An 18,805-nucleotide genomic window follows, 5' to 3' on the forward strand; every position below is an offset into this window, starting at 1 on the left:
ATTGAGACAAGGTGGGTGACAAAGAGAAATTGCAAAAAAAGAAAGATAGAGAGACATTGGGAAAGAGAAAAAGAATGAGGAGAGAGAGAGACAGACAGAGACCAGATAAATAAACAAAGAGAGAGAGAGAGAGAGAGAGAGAGAAAGACAAAGAGGAAGCAAAAGAGTGAGAGAGAATAAGAGAGAGAGAAAAAAGATTGAGAAAGAAAAAAATAAGAGGGATAGAGACAGAGAGAGAGAGAGAGAGAGAGAGAGAGAGAGAGAGAGAGAGAGAAACTCTGGTGAGAAAAAACAAGCCTTAGGACTGAAAACATCTCACATTTTCACCACACACCACACACACGCTGTTCACAGGTGGGTGGCAAATGACATCACACCGTCCATTCCCACCACAATGGCACCGCGGGAGATTTATTCTGCCTCGAACCCGACGTGTTTTTTTCTTTAAAAGAGCCGATCAATTATTCACAACACTGATGAAGAAATGTTGGAAATGGCTTAATTGGTCATTAGAGGAACAAAGGGGCCTTCAGGTCTTTAATTATTGAGAAACGGATGCCAAGACGTCTCTGTGCTTCATTGACTGCAGAGGGAGAGAGAGAGAGAGAGAGAGAGAGAGAGAGAGAGAGAGAGAGAGAGAGAGCGAGCATGTGGGTAAATGTAGATCATGCTCTTACAAGCAGCAGTGAGGAGCGGATCATTTTAAGGTTCACCCAATCGATATGAGCCTAATTACAATACTCCACTCTCCACCCACACACAGATAGCCTGGAGATCGGGTCTTTTATTTTTTATAAAATCCTCTTTACGATGCCCTTTACTCCCTTTACGACACCTACTAAAATAGCTAAAATATGCACTCACCAGCCGCTTTATTTGGAGCAGCTCTCTAATACCGGGTAGCTCTCAAAACAGCCTGAAACTTTTGTGTTACAGAGTCAACAAGATGCTGGAAACACTCCATTCTTCCACATGCATGTTGCAAATCTCCTGTTCTATCATATCCCAAAGGTGCTCTATTGCAGTGGTTCTCAAAATAGTCTTCAGGGACCCCTAGACAGTCCAGATTGTTGCTCCAGTCCATGTGTGCCAAGAAAACATTACACCACCACCAACTGCTGACACAAGGAACGTTGGGTCTATAGATTCATGCTGTTCACACCGAATTCTAATCTTCCAATCTGCATGTTGGAACAGATGAAATGACCTGTCCACTTCGGGTGAGCCTTTGCCCACTGTAGCCACAGGTTCCTGTTCTTTGCTGACAGGAGTGGAACCCATCATGGTTTTTTCTGTTGCAGCCCATCCACTTTAAAGTTCAGCTGTGCATTCAGAGAAGCTTTTCTGATCACCACTGTTGTGAAGAGTGGGCATTCAAGTTACTGCAACCCATCTGGCACCAACAAGCATGCCACGGTCAACATCTACGTCACTTAGATCACATTTTTCTCCAATATAATGTCTGATGTGAACATTAACTTAAGCTCTTGCATGATCTCGGGCATTATCCTGCTGCTAAATGATTGGCTTATTGGGTAATTGCATTACTGAGTAGGTGTACAGGTGTTCCTAATAAAGTGACCTGTCATTGAGTGCATCTACATGCACTCGATAATCTGATCATAATCAGATTTCTGCAGTTATCTGATTATTCAAATGGTAATGTAAACAGCATACTCAGATCTGATAAACAGGGTCAGATTTTCACACAGTAATCAGATTTCTCAGTGCATGTAAACTCTTACTCAGATTTCTTTCGGATTTCTCAGTCTGCTCATGTGCGCCCACAGACGGCAGCACCAGAAATAAGCAAGCAGCGTTGCCGCAAGATGACAGCAAAACACTTTGGGAGCAACGTTGAAACCAAATACATGATTGATGAAATGAAGGATTTAAATACTCTTCACCTTTTTGATGATATGTGTTCATACTTCACGTAAAGTGTTTTTTTTTAAAAGCTGCTACATGAAGTTTGAGTTTTACGTTACGTTTACTTCACACCTTATTCTGTGAGTTTATTGGCCAGTTGCAAAGCAGAAATCCAATTATTGCCTGACTCATCTAGACCTGGAGTTTCCCTATTACCTGATTTCTCAAGTGCATGTAAACGCGTTAATCGGATTACTGACAAAATTGGCTGCAATTATCGGATTATTAAGTGCACGTAAACGCACTCACTGAACAGTAAACCCATTTGTACACTAAAATATATGAATGAACAAAGCGCAAACTGGTTCACATACTTAAATATAAACATGAATGAAACCCATCTGTGCACTAAAGTATACAAGCAAATTAATAGAAAAGCCTGTCCAAAAGAGCCGGTAAAGTAAGTGAGGCAGCAGTAAATTAGAGTTAATAAAGGCCCTCGGGCTTCTTTTCTCTTTCTTTCTTTTCCTCCGTCTCTCCCGCTTTCTTGTCTAGCCTTGCCATGAGGAATGAAAGCGATTTCACCTGGCCGGTGGGACACCATTGCGCCATCGCCGCGGGACGTTACAGATCACCATAGAAACCGGCAAAAGCCGGCAATTAGCGGCCTAATTATTTTGCACAATTCAAGTCTGCTGGCCAATCAGATCAGAAGGGTGGAGTTGACCACTCTGAGCACACTTACTGAGAAAAAGAATGATTCTTCATCAAGATATGATAAGTCATATTTTGTCTGTCATACATACACAAGCACCCTGTTACTGAGTGTTTATAAGACAAAAGGTTTCTCTCTCTTGCACTGCACATTCAGCAGGGTAATTACCTATGCATTCCGACTCGGGGCTATGTTTTAATTAGTCATTGGAACCCCTTAATTAAGCCTGGCGCTGGCTCGTTAATTAATGGACATTCAGGGGCTTAATTAGCAAATATACACCGACGACAGGACAGGATGAAGGGCGGAGAGGTTTAAGCATGTAAACATTTACAAGCAGCAAGTGTTTGCCCTCAAGTAAGCAAGAACTTCTAAAAACACTCCAAGCACACAATGCAATTCAAAACATAGTTCTTGTAATATTTAATACTACTCAGACTTATGCTCTGTACATGTGAAGTTAAATAGGGTAAATGTCAGTGGGGAACCCTCGGGGCCTTCTAGACCTTCAGAGAGGCCTGATGATTTCTGAAAATTAAAAAATACGCCTGTAAAGTTTTGCTCATTTTATTCAGTAGTATCATGTTTGTTGTGTTTACTCTGCAAGTATTGCAGTGATACTCTTATTTTCATTATTGACTTATTAAGTTTTGGAAATTAATTTTTGACATAAAACTGTCCAATCACTATTTTTTCTATGGTGTCTAGGTGAAAATCCCAAGCAAATTCTTCCATTTTTTTAGGCCTTCAGGAACTACACTTAACTATACTATACTAATACTAGGAAGGGCCCCCCTTTGCACTCATAACAGCTTCAGTTCTTCATGGCATGGATTCCACAAGATATTGGAAACATTCCTTTGAGATTCTGGTACATGTGGACATGATTGCATCATGCAGTTTCTATAGATGTTACAGGTGCACTTTCATACTACGAATCTCCCGTTCTTACCATTCTGCCACATCACAAAGATGTTCTATCGGATTCAGGTCTAGTGGCTAGGTAGGCCACTTAAGAACACTGAACTCATTGTCATGAAACCCTTCGACATGACTTTTATTTGTGACATGGTGCATTACCATGCTAGAAGTAGCTGTTAGAAGATGGCTAAATTGTGGCCATGAAGGGATGCATATGGTCAGCAACAATACTCAAAAAAGCTGGGGCATTCAAGCGGAGATAGATTGGTATTTATTAACAGGCCCAAAGAGTGCCAAGAAAACATTCCCCACACCATTACACCACCTCCGCCAGCCTAGACTGTTAACACAAGGCAGGTTGGGTCCATAGATTCCTGCTGTTACTGCCAAATTCTGACCCTACCATTTGTGTGCCTCAGCAGAAATTAAGATTCATCAAACCAGGCTGTGTTTTTCCAGCCTTCAGATGTCCAGTTTTGACGAGCCACTGCCCGCTGCAGCCTCAGCCTTCTGTTCTTGGCTGACAGAAGTGGAACCCGTTATGGTCTTCTGCTGTTGTGGCCCATTCAACTCTAAGGTGAAAGTGTTGTACATTCTGAGATGCTTTTCTGCTCACTACAATTGTACAGAGTGGTCATATGAGTTATCATAGTCTTTCTGCCAGCTCGAACCAGACTGGCCATTCTCCGTTGACCTCTCTCATCAACAAGGCCTTCCTGTCTGCAGAACTGCCCACTGGAGGTTTTTCTTTATTGTACCATTGTAAACTCTAGAGACTGTTGTGCATGAAACTCAGATCAGCAGTTGTAGTAATACTTAAACCGGCCTGTGTGGCACCAACAGCCATTCCACAGTCCAAAATCACTGAAATAAGATTTTTTCCCCATTCTGATGCTTGATGTAAACATTACCTGAAGCTGCTGGTCTGCGTCAACATGATTTTATGCACTGCACTGCTGCCACGTGATTGGCTAATTAGTTAATTGCATAAAGGAGTAGGTGTACAGGTGTTCCTAATAAAGTTCTCGATGAGTGTAATTAGGGATTATTGATCAAACTAATCACATATTAATTTACAATAGGTGTGACCAATGTTTTGAGAAAATGTCACTCTAGGCCTTCTGGAAATCCTAGATACATCACTGCAAACACCAGCAGTAGCCTAACCCATCAGTTTCTGAAATCAAACATGCCACTGGTTCTACTTCGGGAGTCGTTGCTGAAAACTGCAAAATACAAGGTAAAATGCATTTTAATGTCTATTATAAGCTTCAAAAAGATACTGAATATTATTTATACAAGCTTCAAAAGGCAATGTGATAACATACCATTAACAGTTCAATATAATACACAAATCCCTTAGAGGAGATAGTGTAGATTTAGCATTATGGCAGAGGCCTTTTTTACATTTATGGCCCAGATTGCAGGCCTAATAGCTCTAAAAGTCATGGTTTGCCACTGGTAAATGTTCCAAATGATTTGGAACAAATCAATGGTGAAGTAAATGATGGGCATTCAGGCTTTTAATCCAGGCTATCTGTGGAAACTTAAAATACTTTTTCCCACATATCATCCAGTCAGATAGCTTACAAAAGTGCTTTAGAGTTCAGCAGTGTAACTTGTGTCAAATGGTCATTCAGTCCAACAGAGCTGGACTGGACTTTGGACAGCATCGGGATACTCACAGAGATGACATCAGTATTGATCGGACTCATTTCCACAACGTTAGCCAGATAGGGCTCGTCCTGCCAGATGGGGGCATTATCGTTAATGTCCAGTATAGTTATGTTCACCTGAGGGGAAAAACAAAACTCCAGTTAGAAATAACAGCATATATGAATGATTATTAAGAACAGGGAAAAAACGGACAAAGTTTCTGTTCTGTTATGAATAATAAAGACATGACAGTGGGAGATGATGAGAGCACTTGAACACTAATAGATCAGAAAGGGATTTGCAGAATTTTAAATACTCTTATCTTTGTAGTAATGTCAATAGGGCACAATAAGGTGGACTAGAAAAGAGAAAAAACATTGTCTTTAATATCTCTGGTAATGTTTAATGCATGCTGACAGTGACTTATAGGTACAGATTCATTTTCATATCTGTAGGAACACTGTAGTCTAAGAAAATGGGCTTGTTGCAATTGTGAGGTGTTATAAACAAGTGCTGCACAATAAACTGCTTATTAATCAGCTTACATCTGATCATAATCAGATTTCTGCAGTTATCTGATTATTCAAATGGTCATGTAAAGAGCATACTCCGATCTAGAAATCCGATAAAGAAAGCAGGATTTTAGCTCAGTAATCAGATTTCTCAGCACATGTAAACTCTTACTCTGATTTCTTTCATTTTTCTCAGTCTGCGCATGTCCGAAAACAGACCGGAAGTAAGTAAGCAGCGTTGCCGCGAGATGGCAGAAAAACACTTTTGGAGCAACGTTGAAACCAATTACATGCTTGACAAAATGAGGGATTTAAATATTCTTCATCTTCTAGATGATGTATGTTTATATTTTCAGGTAAAGTGGCACGATGCTCTTTTTTTTTTTTAAAGCCGCGGCCTGAAGTTTAAGTTTACATTATGTTTACGTCAGTGAACGTGTGAGTTTACTGGATGGCTGTAAAGCAGAAATCCAATTACTGTCTGACTTACGTTGACCCGGAGTTTTCACATTATCTGATTACACAAGTGAATATAAACACATTGATCTGATTACTGACAAAACGTGATGTTCTGCAGTTATCGGATTATTAAGTGCATGTAAACACACTCATTGTGATACTGGCATTTTCAATACTGATCATGCAGAAAACAGAATGGAAATGAGCCCAACAGAACGTTTTTTACTGTGTGTCGTGATCATGTTGACCAATCACAATTGAAACACAAAGATGAGTGTTGTGATGAATCAATATATTACAATTACAACTGATTCTGATTCTGCTCTGCCAATTATTTAGGTTGGCAGATGTTTAGTTGTTTGATTGTAAGTGCACAGGTAAGGAAAACTGGACATCTTTCTGTCTCTGCGTGGAATCGAGTCCAAAGCTTTGAAGTCGACTCTTGACTCCCAAATGCCTGAAATCTTAGAATTGACTCTTTTTATTGATCGACCTCCAGCCCTAGTTTTGCCTCTTTTTCATTCTAGAGTTTTTCCATAATGAAAAATTAGTTATTTGATCCATGACAGCTTTGAGGTAATGGCTGTGCATGACTGAAGCAAAATTGACAGGCAAAATCACACACTTAAGTTTGGAAAGAATGGCTTTATTCATTGAACATATTAAAATTGGTGGTCCTAATTTCATCAGTTTTGTTCATGTTTTTTTTCTCAGGATGAAATTTTATGGGTTGTGACTCTCGAGTCTGAGGCACTGCTGAGTCACTCAAGCCTTGATCCCTGCCATTAGTCTGTATTTTAATGGTGATGCCAATTTAAGTTGTTTAATTAGATGGCTATGACCTTTAAAAACAGGTCAAGGTCATCAAGTGTGGGTCAGTAAAGTCAGCTGATCTATGTTTATTTCCTGGTGTAGTTTCATGAAGATATCTGGAAGTTAATACACTCTGTCAGAGCAACGACTGCATCAAACTTGATACAGAACTATAATAATATAGCACAACTTTAAACCAATCTGTTTAAATTTGTGTTAAAGAATAGGAGGAAAAGAGTAAAAGAGCAAAGAGTAAAGAGCGTGTTTCATAGTGAGTAAGTCAGCTGTTACCGTTGCGATGCCCGTCTTCTGCAGAGGCCCCACCCCTCCGTCCACTGCTCGCACAATCAGGATGTACTCAGATTTCACCTCACGATCCAGCAGGGCTGTGGTGGTAATCTCTCCTGCACAAGCGCACACACACACACACACACACACACACACACACACACACACATGAATCTTATAGCCAGGTGTGCTGAATCTAAACTCGAGAGTGGTAGATTTTCAGGACCAGGAGGGGCATTTGAATCTTATAGCCAGGTGTGCTGAATCTAAACTCTTGAGAGTGGTAGATCTTCAGGACCAGGAGGGGCATCTCTGCCCTATATTGTAGCTCCAAGCTTGCTGGTGTACAGTCAGCTGTAGCTCATCTGTTGATTCGCTGTTTGTGTTAGTCATTCTCTTGCTCTTCATCAATGCACAGTTTCTGACCTCAGAGCCACTCTTGACTGGATATTTTTGGCTGATCGACCACTGTCAGCCTAACAGTGGCACTGCTGTAAACAACACAGCTGTGTCTGATACACTTGCACCAGCCCAATAAACTACCCAATCAGTGTGTGTGTGTGTGTGTGTGTGTGTGTGTGTGTGTGTGTGTTACCCGAGCGTGTGTTGAGTCTGAACTCAGAGGGTCCCTGGAGGGAGTAGATCAGAGAAGCCTGGCCAAATTCTCTCGATGCATCTAGATCTGTGGCCGTCACAAACAACACCGTTGCCCCTGAGAGAGAGAGAGAGAGAGAGAGAGAGAGAGAGAAAGTAAACAGAAAGAAAGAAAGAAAGAAAGAGTGAAATGACAGAGAGAGATGGGAGAAAGAAAGAAAGAAATGAGGAAGAAAGAAGAAAGGTCAGAGACAGAAAGAGAGAGATAAAGTAAGAAAGAAAGAAAGAAATGAAGAAGAAAGAAGAAAGGACAGAGACAGAAAGAGAGAAATAAAGTAAGAAAGAAAGAAAGTAAGAAAGAAAGAAAGAAAGATAGTGAAATGGAGGGGTGAAAGAAAGAAACAGAAAGAGAGAAAGAGTGTGAGAGAGAGTGAGAGAGAGAGAGAGAGAGAAAGAGAGAACAATTACTGTACAATCGTTCTAAGTGGTAATGAGCTTATGAGAGTGAAGCCAATAACAGCAGAAGATAAGAGAGATAACAAATCAAGTGAGGCAGAAAGAGGCTGAAGACGGAGTGATGCTCTCTGGACAAACACACAGACGAGTTTAATCTGGTCTATAAGCTGCATTGATGAGCTGGACAGGGAGAGCGCTTATAGATTTCAGGATCATCACAGAACTCATCACACAGAGGAACAGGCTCCACAGCTCCACAGCTCTGCTCAATTGAGGCTTACAGTGTCCAAACTAAAGACCCAACACAACATCACACTTCTACAACACAAACACACTGCAAAACCACGACCTCCGAAAACAAAGCAACAACAAACAAACTCACATTTAATTCATTATTTGGCTAAACATGTTCAGTGCAGGTTTACACTCACACTGGACACAAACTTGAAAACAATGTAAACAAATGGAAGTTACAACAAGTAAAAATAAGAAAATTATTCAAGATTCTGTACTGTATTATGGTAAAAGGGACGTGATGTCTTTTTTTTAGGTAAAAGTGTGGTGCGCACCAGATACCATGTGGTTATATAGCTAATATCTATATAGCTAAATGTAGGCTGCCTTTGCTAGACATAATTAGCTACAAGTTACGTGAAAACTCTCATAAAGTCCCAGCTGCTGAATAAGGTGGTGAAACTATCTGTGCTCCATTCACTTTTCCGACATGGAAAGTAACCCAGCGAATGGAATCATGTGTGTGTGTCTGTGTACATATATATATATATGATGTATGTATGTATGTGTATATATATATATATATATATATATATATATATATATATACACCTGATAGTATGTGGTGTGCACCAGATTTTACCTAAAAAACATATACACCACGTCCCTTTCACCTAAAAAAATTAATAAATAAATAAAAAATACACCACGTCCCTTCAGGGCTCTGTACTATTTCTCTGTCACTACTCAAAGTCTTAAGTCTTTTAGTTTTAGTCTTATCTCCTCCATTGAAACAGATGCTCAGATGATTCTCAGGTGGAAATTCAAATCTATTAAATTAGAAAGGAATGCAAAATAGAACCATTTTCCCTAGTAGGCTCAGACATGTGGACCCCACTGTATATTAAACTGTTTCATGAATGAAAACTGGTGTTTGTGTAGTATGCAGATCTTTAGAAATTAGGTTTACAATGCAGTCGTATCAGATAAAGTACAAAAGGGCCACCACTTATAATATGTTCTACTGATTCTCATACACACACACACACACCAACCCCTCAAACACACACACACACACATACTCGTGCCACTCTGACAGACATTGGGCAGCGTGAGTGTAATTTTCTCAGGCAATTGAAGAGAAAGCTATTGTCTGGGACAAAAGCATAGAGCGAATAAATGCATATGAATGACGAGAATCTCTCTCTGCGCTGGACACTCAGTCTCTGCAGGCGTCTCGCCACAACACTTAAAAACAGCAATACAAAATAAGATGATGGAAATGAAGCGACGTCGGTGCTGAGGGCCAACAAAAGGGACACCAACAAACTCGAGCAGCATTATGCTGTGCTGAGTGTGAGGAGAGGGAAAATGAATTAAGGTAAAGGGAGCTTGGTGTAAAGATTATTATACAGTAGCTCTAAATTTGGGTGGCAAAGCCAGCGATTTTTATACGACACTCTGCAATCATGCCTGATGCTGGAAGAGGCTGGAGGGAAGGCGCTGTTTATTTCAAGAAGCGTGCAGCAAATCTAAGTGCTGCCTCCTTCCGAGGAAAACAAATAAATAAAATAAAGCTAGATTCAAATCGATAGGACTTTCCACCACGACTCTCTAATTCATGATGAAACAATGGCCATGCAAATGCGCACAGCTGCCTAGAACAAGGGTGAAATGGGAGAAGTGAGGAAGATCCATGTGAAAGCATTAGTGGACAATGAGGGAAGAAACAACGACATAATAGCCCTTGAAAAAAAACCTTATGGTGAAACTTCTTGTTTGCCCAGAAATGGCCTTTGTGATTGCACACAATGAGCTTATGGTTGTAAAACTGCAGCTGTAGTGATGCCAGATTTGTTTAATCAGGCTGTTGTAGAGCTGGATAAAATGTACTCATCCATACTGCGATTATATGACTACATATTAAGATTACAATATATCTCACTCTTTTGTGAATCCTTGATGTGACATGGTTATACTTCACAAGCAGAGAGTTCTTACTATCGCTTTGCTGTTATTAAAGGGGAGCTATTATGCTTTTCTGTTTTTTGTGTATGTAAATGGTCTGCAAAGTTACAAAGCTCAAAGTGCACTCCAGAGAGAGTAACTCTCTCCCACAGAAACCACTTTTCTCAGCCGCCTGAAATGCCTTGCTGGAATTCCAGCCCTTTTCTTTTGTTACAAGATGACACAATCTTGTAACACAATTCTTATTGCCCACCTACTAGCAAGCTTGGCGCAACAACGCACAGCAACTACTGGAGGCCGCGAAGAGTTTGTTCAGTTTTGTAACCATGAGAAGATGCTGACCTGACTTTCAGGATTGGACGCTGTGTCAAACTGATACGGTAAAACAAACGTCATCGGAAAAATAGCCACACCAGTGTTTACAGTTGCTCAGGACGGAGGAGTTTATCTGCAAACTGCAAGATGGCCGGTATGTGTACGTGCAGAACCGCTATGGCGGTGGGCCAATCAGACCAGAGTGGTTGAGCACACAGGGCTCATCAAGAGGCATGACAGAAGAGATGTACAATATGATTAAAATAATGTGTTTTTGGAAAATTGAAGCATGTTCGTAGATCCCAAAAATAAAATTAGGAATATTGAAAATGAGCATAATATTCCCCATTAATACACCAACAATTCTACCAAATTAGTTTAAACTGCAAACTTGCAATTAAATAAATAATATATTTAAACCCAAGGCATTCATAGAGATAGTAATAAGCTTACTATGTACAAAGTCATCATTTACAGGGTATTTTTGTATTTTTTTTCCTTTTCTATCATTTTTTATCTCCTTTACAGCGAAAATGAAAGATTTAGATTTATCTTAAGTTTGATGTTTTAAAAAAAATGTTATTTAAAAATAATGCTGTCCCCACGTTTTCATGCCACTACTTAAACACAAAGAATTTTAGTCTAGAGGCTTAGCCTTATTTTAGCCACACCCCTACATTTTAAAGCAGAAAGTGAGCCTGAATCCCTGTCCCTCATGGCCACATGATGAGCAGTTAGATCCCATTGTTTTAAACTAAATGTGTCCCAAAGTTTGAAAATCAGTGTCGAACATAAAGAACTGTCAATATCGAACATATGTTTTCTGCAGTTACCCAAGTCAAACTTCTTAGTTTAGCCAGTCCATATTTTTAGTTCTGCAAGTAAACATTACAGAATTTGAAAATTCCCCACTAGCTAGGACTCTTTTTATCACACAGTTCCACCATGCATTTTCCTGTGGTATCACTCAGGTTCTCCTCATATATAGTGTTACATGCTTGAGAACAAAGCCTGTCTGCTACAGTTTAGAGTTTAGAGCATCATATTGAACGTACCCGCAACCATGTTCTCGGGAATTCTGACAATATATGAAGGCTGGCTGAATTCAGGAGGGTTATCATTCTGATCCTAGAGAGAGAGAGAGAGCGAGAGAGAGAGAGAGAGAGAGTCAGTATTATGAAATACCACATTTAAATATTTTGTACATTGTATTGTCATGTTCTCACTGAAAGGGAAGAATCGTAAAACCTTGAGGTCACTAACCCTTTGCTTGGACATCTAACCGTTCGAACACTGCAACTACATGCAAAAGTTTAGGCACCCCTGTTTGTTTATATTTACAATTTACATTTACATTTTAATGCATAATTACTGTTTATTTGCTGAGTGAAATATAATTAATAAATAAATAATGTGGCCTGCACAAAAGTTATGGCCTACTTTATATATATATGTATATATATATATATATATATATATATATATATATATAGATGTTCTCTATAAACTACATAGGAATAAAGCACTAAAATACAGAAAAATGCATATTTAAGTGTGCTCTCTGTAGAGGATGTGTTAAAAAAAAATGGGCGTCCAAAATTTTGCATATAAACTGTTTTAGGCCAAAACCTTACCCTAAAAACTATCATAAAACAATGCCTTAGGCACCAGGCATACATCTGTAACCATTTCATGTCATAACTTTCTGTGATGCTTTGATGCATTAAACTCTTCAGACGTCTGGTTCCTATCACCACTGTTTACTTCTTAACCATTTAATTATACAGAAATCTAGAAAAAAATGGTGGAATTTTTATTTAATGAGGGAGAGGGCTGTTACACTGGAAGCTGACACACCTGAAACAAATCAAGAGTTATGTAAAAATGAAAAGGCTTATTTTCAAAGGACATTGAACTGGCATTAGTCATAACTGGATGAATCATTGGATAATGTGGACGTTTAATAAGAACTCAAAAGGCTGCGGCAGAATGACCCTGTAAAACAGGGGGCAAGCAGCGCCTTCTTTCTGTTCCACCTTAATTCAACTTTGTGAGAACAATACATACACGCAGTGACAGAGAATACAGCCAATACATACACACACAAACACAGGGCTAGCTAAATGCCTCAGCCCCCCTGTTGTTATGCAGCAATTGAAATGTGTCTAATCATAACCATGATAATAAGACTGAGAAAATGTCAGAGAGAAATATCCGTGGATAAACTAATGGAGCCAGCAGACTCAACAGAGCTCAGAGAGAGACTGAATTAGTGGGCACATGCGCTCCCCAGGAGGCCAAATACAAAGAATGCAAAAGCAACCATGCAGTATACGACCCACTGCTTTAATTAGTCACATTTTGTATGGTTTATTTATCCTGCTGAATGCAAAGTAGTTTGTTGAATACATGTGTCTGTGTTTATTAGTTAAACCCTGAAACTTGGGATCATAATACAGTGAACTGTGCTATCTAGCCTGTGAGTAAGTTTACTCCAGTCACAACTCTTCCTTCTCACTTCTATTAAAACTATAGTGGGTTTATAAAAGTGTAGAATAAAGAGGCATGATGGAGAGCTAGTTAAAGGGGATTTCCACCAATATTTATACAAAATTAAACTGTTAAGACAATAGTTAAAATCCTTCAGGGTGGTGTGATGTCAAATGTTCTGTTCTAGAGAAACTTACTCAGAATTGTTCACAGTAGTGATAATGAGAACCAGACATCCAAAGCATTTAAAGGGCTTGTATCTCACATTCTGCTTTCTTAACATTTCCTTATATCCTGCTTGTTACATTTGTGCAGATTTATGTACGAAAAAATAGTTATGAATTTCACTATTACATGACTTTGCTTTTGTTACAGTGCCCATAGGATCAATATATGTAAATGAGCTCTATTTTGACTGGCTGCCTTGTATTGTGCCTCTTTTATAAAGCATTCCAGGCTGAAACATTCCTTATAACTTCAGCATGAATGGGTGGGGCTAAACTATAGGCTATAATGGCAGATACATACTTTCAGAAGGGTTGGCAAAGCATTTTTGGAACAATGGAATATACTTTTTATACTGTTTCCACATCTGTTTTCCACATTTTTACCACTGCAAAGACAATATTGCTAATGTCCTCTAGGATTCCAATGGGATTTGCGGTGTTATGTTAGTGCTAAGACCAATTATGGCAACTCTGTCTCAGACATGGACATCTATAGCTTGTAAAAGACAAGCAGACAAATTAAACAGCATATTCTTTGCTCTTTTGATATAGTTTTATTGTGAATTCTTCAGTAAATCCTTTGGCATAGCCTGGTGTGGGTTCATGCCTTTTTCTGATGAACACACAATATCTGTGCTAATATCTGTCCGTTATGGAGAATATTCAGACTGCTAAATGTGAGGTAGGGAGCAGTGTTGCCAGATTGGGTAGTTTCCCACATAACCAAGAAAACTCTGCCCAATTTGGCTGGAAACCTCCCAGTGTGGCGACGCTGCTCACTACCTCAAGTCATCATGATAATACTATGATGAGTTTTGAACATGTCTTTCGCAGTAATTCAAAGTGCTTTAAACAAACACAAAAAAACTAAAGTATTAAATAATATTAAATAATACAGCTTATTACATCCTGAGATTTAGTACTTTGGAAAGACTTCTGCAAAGATAGTTACAAACCCTTAATTGAAGAAGTGCATAATATAGAATAAAACCATAGCAGGAAATTAAAACAAAGTGTTATTAAAATTAGCTCAAAAAGGGTAAAGTGCAGATAGAATGGGGAATGATATAAAAGGGAATTAAAGTATAAGTATAAGTAAAAGTTATAAAGCTCAATCATATGCAGATGAAAAGAGAAATACTTTTAACCTGTATTTAAAAATTGATACATTTGAGGCACTTGAGATCACCTGATATCTTCTGGCAGTTTGTTCCAGTTGTATGCTGACTGACAGCTAAATGGTGCTTCACCATGTTTAGTTTGGACTCTGGGCTCTACTAACTGACCTGAGTCCATAGATCTAAGAGACCTACTCATTTTATGTTCTTTAAACATATCAGAGATGTATTCTGGGCCTAAACCATTCAGTGATTTATAGACTAGTAGCGGCACTTTACAAACTATTCTGAATCTAACTGGAAGCCAGTGTAACGGTTGTAGATTTGGAGTAATGTGCTCTGCTGTCCTGGTCCTGGTTAAAACTCCAGCACCAGCATTCTGAATGAGCTGTAGATGTTTAACAGTCTTTTTGGGAAGTCCAGTTAAAAGACCCTTACAATAGTCCACCCTATTGGAGACAAAAGCATGGATGAGCTTCTCTAGGCCTTGTTGGGACACAAAACCCTTGATTCTAGCTATATTTTAAGATGATGGAAGGCTGTTTTGGTGATAGTCTTTGGTCTTTAAAGCCCAAGAATCAAGAAGCTCACTAATACTAATTCTCTTCTCTATGTTGCCAAACACTATGATTTTGTCATTATGCAATTGAAGGAAACTTTATCCCATGCAATATTTATATGCTCCAAATATTGACACAGTGAGTCTATTGGGCTCTAATTATCTGGTGTGAGATCCAGATATAACTGTATCATCTGCATAACTATGGTAATCAATGCTGCTGTGCTGTAGAATTTGGCCTAAAGGCAGCATATATAGAATGAACAGAAGAGGTCTGAGAACTGAACTCTGGGGGACTCCGCATGTCATAGACACTCTATCAGGTTAATAACTGCCAAAGGTAACAAAGTAACTCTGACCTTCTGAATAAGACCTGAACTAATTAAGGACAGTTGCAGAAAGTTCCACCCATTTTTTCAACCTGTCCAGCAGTATTTTATGATCTACAGTGTCAAATGCAGCGCTGAGTTTTAGTAAAACCAGAATTGATATTTTGCCGGAATCAGTATTCAGTCATATATCATTTAACAATTTTATAAGAGCAGTTTCAGTATTGTGGTGAGGTTAGAAGCCTGATTTAAATTTGTCAAAATAACCACTTGCGTTAAAAGTAATTGAAGAGTTGATTGAAAACAACTTTCTCAATGATCCTAGCTATACAATGAAGATTTGAAACAGGTCTGGAGTTATTTAACACAGAAGGATCCAGAGTTGTCTTTTTAAAGAGAGGTTTAAGGGCAGCTGTTTTTAGTGACTTTGGGAAAATGGCTGATAGCAGTGAGCCATTTACTATTTGCTGCAAGTCAGATACTACAGAGGTAAAAGTAGCTTTAAAAAGTCAGACAGCAATGTGTCGAGACAACATGTTGATTTAAGATGCTGAACTGTTTCCTCTAGAGATTTTTGTTCCATTGTATTAAATTGTGATATAATAATTAAATTACAATCTATCAATCTATAATCAATCTATAGTCAAATTATAATCAAATTATTTCTTGGTGGTGGTAAAGATAGTGGTCATGAGTTTGTGAGCTGCTTCACATAAAAAAATATTGAATTAATGTAGTGAATACAGTCATAATAATAGTAAATACTTAATACTTAATATAGCCTGGTGTGGTTGGAGTAAGTGGTGTGACTTGTGTGTTCAGCTGCACTTAGCCAGGCAGCTAACCTAGCAGTTACTCACCTACCATGAACAAAACATCTCATGACAAACGGCATATCATGGAGGCTCTCTTTTTAATGTGTTTACTTATAGCCAGTTGGGAAGAAATATTTAAAGCGTTGTGCTAAGACGCTGTTAAAATTATTGTTTCTTCAATTTTGGATCTTCAGTGCTCCTAAGTGAGGCCCTGCCCCTATATAGGTAAACGCAGCCAAAGCAGCAGCCGTAGTGGCCAAGGATGCAAATCATGAACTCAGTGTTAAGCTTCACATTTATTCCCTCTGGATATGAGCAATGCAAAGTTGCTTGTCTCGGTGAATTCCATTTAAATGAATGATAACGAGACTGTACACAGTCTGAATTCTCTTAGCTCTGTAAAGTGTCCACTGTAGTATTTTGGCCCATTTCACTTCAATAGGAATCGTCTATCTTATTAAATCTCCCATTCAGTTGTACTGTGAAAATACTCACAAACAGCTCCACAGTAATCGGCACGGTGCTGTTCAGGGCAGGATTCCCCCCGTCTCTGGCCATCAGGGTCAGATAGATCATCCCTCCAGGAATCTGCTCATAGTCTAAAGGTCTGTTCACCATGATCACTGAGAGAGAAAAGGCACAATGAGGTTAGAACAGACATAATGTCACATAACACTAAAGAACAGGCCATGTATGGTGCTCTATAAGCTTCCTCTCAATATACTTTCACACTTAAGAGCCTCTGATTCAATCCTATTCGTCACTGAGTGGCTGCACAGTAGTTCTGCTTTAAGTCTGCTGTAATAGCATAGGTCACGGAGTGTAAGGAAGTGTAGCAAATGCTAATCTTTGCCACGCGAGTGTGTATTAAATTGGCGTTAAAGAGTGTGAGCTGGATATTTTAGCCCGAGGGCCACATTACCTGCATACCCTTCCACCATGGTAATGCTGAAATAACTCTGGAACTGCGAGGCATATATGATGGAGTAGGTCAAGATGTTATTAGGAGGAGAGTCCTCATCAGTTGCCTGAGAGAGTGAGAGAGAGTGAGAGAGAGAGGGAACATTGGAGTTATACTGATGTACACTAGATATCAAAAGTTTGGGGACACATTTTTTTTTTTAATACTACAGCGAATCTTTGCCAGTTATTCAGTGACATTTCGTATATTAGTATATTTATATTGTACGTTTTGAAAAAAATATATAAATACGAATTAGACATTATCTACTTAAATATGCATAAATTTGCATATTTTTACAATCTAAAAATCTAGCTTGTAGATGATGTTAAGGTTTAAATGTTTATTTCATTGTTAAGATCCACACCAGAAAGAGGTTTTAAAGAACATATTATTAAAATCATCCAGAGAACATGACACACTGCACAAAAATGATATCAAAGCAACTGAAAACAGCTTAAATCTATCCAAACTATCTTTTTAGATTTTTATCTTTCTACTTCATGTGAGCACAGCGGATGCCCATTACTGTGTGCAAATTTCATGATGAATGGACCAACAGAAATGCTCCAAAATTGCTTGGAATAAAATCTCTTTACATTAGCGTACATTGAAAGTACATTTCTTTGGACTTTGATGATATATAACATTACTAACTGGTTTACAGCAGTTTTATGTAGTGAAAGTGTCTTATTCCTTTGGCAAATTGTTTTATAAATTAATGCTGGTAATTTTGCAAGACACTTTTACTACAGAAAATGACTTAAAGCAAGTAAAAATGTACAGGAATAGCTAAAATATTCATATAATCTTCTTAGAACAACCTCATTATAGAAATATTAGATACATTGTCTAGATTTAAGACGTTTTCCCTTGCCAAGATATAATTTTTTTGCAGTGTAAAACTTTTTTCAGGTCATTTTACAGTACAAAATCCAGCACAAATTCAGCTTTGAGCAATATATTAGGAAATCCTTCTGTAACGTTCTTCAGAACAAACATAGAAATGATCATGTAACATTTCCTGAATGCTGGTATTCTAAGAATTGAGATGTTTGTCTCTGAATGTAGAGAAAAGCTGTTTTTGAGAAAACCGACTTCAAGAATGGGCCTCAGGACCGTATCACCCACCAAGATCTCAGACAACATGCAGCTAGGACATGACATGTGTGTGCCAAGTGTGGGCGGAGCTAAGCCTTTATTAATGTAGCTAACTTTAGGAAAACACACAGATACAAGTGGACACAAACTGATTAAGCACACTGAAATGAACATGTTTATAGAATTTTGACTCCAGTTTTGACTGTTTGAGTTTTTTCACCTATAGTGTCTCTCCTCAACACAGATGAGTGTTTTCTTTATCGGTTAGCAAAAACATAAAAAAACAATGTTTGTATACTTATAAAAATAATGTTAACATATGTGCAATATTTGTGACAACTACAAATCAATGGAACAATAAACTACTTAAATCAATAGTTGGCAACAAATCTTATAATTCATTAG

General features: G+C 38.5%; 1 protein-coding gene across 1 annotated transcript in view; it reads right to left on the reverse strand.

The window, feature by feature from the left end:
- LOC118810932 (cadherin-23-like) overlaps positions 1–18,805 on the reverse strand; it is a 338,859-nt gene that overhangs the window by 31,545 nt on the left and 288,509 nt on the right. Inside the window, exons 17-22 of the mRNA XM_036575094.1 lie at positions 17,261–17,366; positions 16,834–16,961; positions 11,856–11,928; positions 7,829–7,945; positions 7,237–7,349; positions 5,191–5,298 (exon numbers count right to left, since the gene is read on the reverse strand). Of these exons, the coding sequence (XP_036430987.1) occupies positions 5,191–5,298; positions 7,237–7,349; positions 7,829–7,945; positions 11,856–11,928; positions 16,834–16,961; positions 17,261–17,366 (645 nt within the window). The remainder of the gene's footprint in view (positions 1–5,190; positions 5,299–7,236; positions 7,350–7,828; positions 7,946–11,855; positions 11,929–16,833; positions 16,962–17,260; positions 17,367–18,805) is intronic.

This window comes from Colossoma macropomum, unplaced genomic scaffold, assembly GCF_904425465.1.
Source record: "Colossoma macropomum unplaced genomic scaffold, Colossoma_macropomum, whole genome shotgun sequence".
Classification (NCBI taxonomy): domain Eukaryota; kingdom Metazoa; phylum Chordata; class Actinopteri; order Characiformes; family Serrasalmidae; genus Colossoma; species Colossoma macropomum.